This window comes from Phanerochaete carnosa (assembly GCF_000300595.1).
Source record: "Phanerochaete carnosa HHB-10118-sp unplaced genomic scaffold PHACAscaffold_380, whole genome shotgun sequence".
NCBI lineage: Eukaryota > Fungi > Basidiomycota > Agaricomycetes > Polyporales > Phanerochaetaceae > Phanerochaete > Phanerochaete carnosa.
Window position 1 is genome coordinate 1 of NW_006768007.1, and position 3,914 is coordinate 3,914.

The following is a 3,914-nucleotide window of genomic DNA, read 5'->3' on the forward strand; positions in this document are numbered from 1 at the left end:
GTGCAAGGTGTACCGCGAGTACTTCGTACAGGATGGGGACGGGCCTAACTGCGGAGAGGTCGAAGCGGGGCCATACGGCGAGAACATCGATGCGGCCTGCTCAGTCGGTGGAAACTTTCACACTAGTGAACATGCGTCAGGCGGAAACTGTTAGCATACACCCAATATTCATGGAGGCCGGAGACGTGCACCGCCACTGTTTTGTCATACCTCTTCACCCTGCTCCCAAGGCCCTCATCTCGTATGGTGAGGACTGCAATTCGAATGAAGATGTTAAAGGAACGGAGAAAGGGCAGGAAATTTGATTGGTGCGTCGACAGGTCTTACCATCACAGTAATAGCGCACGTAGGTTGATTTTCTTTCTTTCATTTTCTCTGTACGTTTCACGCCGCAGGCCCGAAACATAGTAAATGTCAGCTGTGGTGGCGCCGCGTGCGATGACGTGACCGACACCTCCGAGATCAGCGGCCGGGTGCTACTTCGACTGGACGACGGCATTTGACGGAGTCTACACAATGGGTAGAACCCATACCCAGCTCCGGCGCGGGGCGCGACTAGACATCAATGCATCAGCATCATCTCCGGTCACCCATCCAGTTTGCCTGTTGTGTCAGCGCGATCCCGTCTGAAACGTCGCTTCAGGACTCGAAACCGCACCCCTTATGATCAGGCTGTCTTCCACGCACCGCAGAATCATCATGGCGCGCAAGTGCTCGCTGGACAGGCCTGTGATGTATATAAGCTTGCCCAACCGCCGTAGCCAAACTCACATTTCTTGCCTTTCTTGGCTCGACGACATCACAACTCTTTGGACTCTACGTCGCTCACACGGCCATGCACTTCATCGTCTCCTTTGTCTTGGCTCTCGCCGCCACGACTGTTGTCTCGCTGCCGTCCCTCAAGGGCCGCCGGGAGGACCGCATTGCTCGTCGTGCCAGCGGGCCGCACATGTTGACCCGCCAGGCAGACAACAGTTCTCAATCCGAGTTCCCCTCTACCCAGGCTGGCGCCGTCTTTAATGTGACTGCGGTGAGTCTCTTATGCCTCTGTGATGCGTGTGCTGACAGGCTTGACTTCCGCATAGAACGAGATCACGAGCGCCACCGGGTCGTTCGCGGTTTCGCCGCTTAATGCGGTCGGGGACGGGGACGTCTTCTCCTTAGGCACCATGGTCGGCCTTGATATGGAGAACTGCCCGACCGGCGGCGTCGCGGGTGGTATTGTGTCCACCATCGAGCATGGTACAGAGACCTTTAGTGGTCAGTCCGCGCTCCTTGCCCTCCTCGTCGCATGCTGATAAACCATCTATATCCTCGCAGCCTTTTTCGCAACTTTCCCTGGCAACTCCGTCACCATGATGGGCCTTAGCCCCTCGGCGGGCGATGTCGTCACGATAAGCGTCACCGCGACGACCGCGACGTCAGCCACGGTGGTCATTACCAACGAGAGCACGAACCAGACGGTCTCCCAGGTCGTCACTACCGGCAATCTGTGCATGGAGGAGGCAGACTGGCTCGTAGAGGACTTCGAAGTGGACGGGTCCCTAATCACCTTAGCCGACTTTGACGAGATCAAGTTCACTGATGTATCTGCCGGGACCGCCAGGGGTTCTCTCGACATCTCTGGCGCGACCATTTTGAACATAGAGCAGAACGGCACTGTTCTTACTGCCGTCTCGTCCTCACGCTCGACCGTCGATATCGTCTACGTCTAATGCGGCAGAAAGGATGTAAGACTGGTATTTATTTAACACTGCTTGTATGACTGGTTTGTATATCCCGCGTGTAGTCAGAAGGACCGATAGTTATTTAACACTGCTTGTATTGCTGGATGAAACACGCAAGAACTCTGAACACCTCCGACGGCGAACAGTGCTGCACACAACACTCCAGAGACATTGGGCGTGCGAGCCGCCTTGACGGGAAGACTGGGGGTTCGACATGATTCATCGCTTCAAGGCTCCGAAACCTCGCCGGCCCTTTCAGCCAGTGCCAACTCGTCATTAAGGTAAGGCTGATGCGCTGGCATGCACTCAGACCCTGGGGGACCAATCTAAGATAATGGGAATAAAACAGAATAAAATGATGGAGGCGGTGAGAGAGATCCGAGAGTACGCGAGAGCTCGGGAAGTAGTCGCGAGGTGGCTTGGGGGACCGGCGAGAGCGCCGCACGCTGTGCGGAACGTCGAGAGGGGGACACAGAAATTCAGAATATCGTATAAACACCGTGGGGATCTCGTCGCGTATGTTGTCCTTTTCTCGTGTACGCTACTACATGCACTGTTATACAGCTCAGTAAAAGGTACTAGAAAAGCAGGAAAAACAGTAAAATATATAAATGTGTCATGTACATGTAACAGGCAGGAGTCAGGGGGTTTGGGCTAGTGTCGGAGACTTTGTGGCGGTGTGGCGTTGCTGGGCGGTGCGAACGGGCGCCTATTGCACGCGTAGAGCGCCGCGGGGCGCGTCGAAATCCAAAGCCGCTTCAGGCAACAAAAGGGTTCGATGGGGCGAGACGTCTGTGAAACGCGCGCGAGCTTCGAATACATAGGGTATGCCTGTACCAGCTGTTTGTTTACCCTCTATAGGCTATAAGATGCCCTCAAAGTAACAAATGTCTTTCTTAATCCCTGTCTGACAGGTGCCCCCCCCGTCTTATATACCTTTTGGCCACCCCTAATGCGACATTCCCCTTGATCGGGCCCGATAATCGCCTCCGCTCTCCTTCGCTTACGCCACGCGCACTCCTCTCGGCCGCGCGCAGCCCTGCTGCACATTGAGCTGAACTCTATGTACTGTTTTCTGTCCGACCTGTCGTGCTAAGCCAAGATTACCAAAAGCTTTGCCATGTCATTGGACACCTGCAGAACCGCGGCCACGGAAACAGCAGTCGTGGAGCCACCTCTTGTAAGCGTTTAGAACCATTTACTATGTGTTTACACAAAAAGAAATTCACGTAAACTAAACGGTTGGAGCCTTGGTAGGCTATAGCCTTACATATGACACTCCGGTACATATAGCATCCATTTATCATCTACGTTATGCGATGTAGATCGGACGGAGTAAGAGGGTGCTCTGCTGAATCTTGATTGGCTGCTTGTACACCGGGACTGTCGGTTGATAATACCCGGGCGCCTGCCAGCTGAGCCTTTCTTCCACAACTTCCACGAACCACAAGTGGACAAACTCTAGTGAACCCAGTCCATACCTCTATGGCCATATCCGCTGGAACCAAGCGGGCGATATTCGACGGTACGTTCGTCTGGCCAGTGCAAGGCATGTACGGGAGTGTTTAAGCAAATTCTGTGCCTAGTGGTTCTCTTCGCTGCCTCACAAGTGCGTCGGACGTGCTATCATGTCAACTGTTTTCTAACTTGCTTGCAAGGCAGCCCTGTACTATACCATACGAGTAAGTGCTTCTAGCGTAGCGTGTCCGCAGAAGAGCACGCGTCTCATTCACGGTTCCGCAGTGGGTGGTGCAGTCCATGAACCCCGTGGAGAAGAAGGAGGTCAAAGAGAAAAGCTTGAAAGCACTAGAGAGGCTGGGTCACAAGAGTTTGGCTCTGGACGATTATGAGAGTGCGTTGTTGTCTTCTTGTAGTTTGGTTTGGGCTGACCGTTTCGGGCACCTCAGGGCAGATAGCCTCCGAAATTATACATCCAGACGATATTGACGTGCACTTCTCAGGTATCTGTCTTAAGAAGTTGGCTATGTTCTCTTTTGACTCATTCTGCCAGACATTGGTGGCTTGGACCCTATAATTTCCTCAATGCAAGAGTCTGTCATTTTCCCATTACGCTACCCCCACCTCTTTGCTTCGTCCTCGTTGCTGGGCGCACCAAAGGGCGTCCTATTATTCGGTCCGCCGGGGTGCGGCAAGACCATGCTCGCGAAGGCCCTTGCGAAGGAGTCT

The 3,914-nt window shown here is 53.8% G+C and overlaps 2 protein-coding genes across 2 annotated transcripts; both read left to right on the top strand.

Annotated features, from left to right (window-relative positions):
- Positions 1 to 1,349: 1,349 nt before the first annotated feature.
- PHACADRAFT_266226 (uncharacterized protein) lies at positions 1,350 to 1,854 on the top strand. The gene is made up of 2 exons (XM_007402734.1): positions 1,350 to 1,759; positions 1,822 to 1,854. The coding sequence occupies exon 1, from the start codon at positions 1,359 to 1,361 to the stop codon at positions 1,713 to 1,715; it is 357 nt and encodes a 118-aa protein (XP_007402796.1). The 5' UTR covers positions 1,350 to 1,358; the 3' UTR covers positions 1,716 to 1,759; positions 1,822 to 1,854.
- A 1,290-nt stretch (positions 1,855 to 3,144) lies between these two features.
- On the top strand, positions 3,145 to 3,762 carry PHACADRAFT_214714 (uncharacterized protein; the record flags this gene model as incomplete). The annotated part of the gene is made up of 5 exons (XM_007402735.1): positions 3,145 to 3,252; positions 3,314 to 3,336; positions 3,386 to 3,409; positions 3,471 to 3,579; positions 3,635 to 3,762. Exons 1-5 carry the CDS (start codon positions 3,213 to 3,215, stop codon positions 3,760 to 3,762), a joined length of 324 nt encoding a protein of 107 aa, XP_007402797.1. The 5' UTR covers positions 3,145 to 3,212.
- Between the last annotated feature and the right edge of the window lie 152 nt (positions 3,763 to 3,914).

Excerpts from the sequence above, each read along its gene's own strand:
- PHACADRAFT_266226 (XM_007402734.1), top strand. The coding sequence starts at position 1,359 with ATGGGCCTTAGCCCCTCGGCGGGCGATGTCGTCACGATAAGCGTCACC.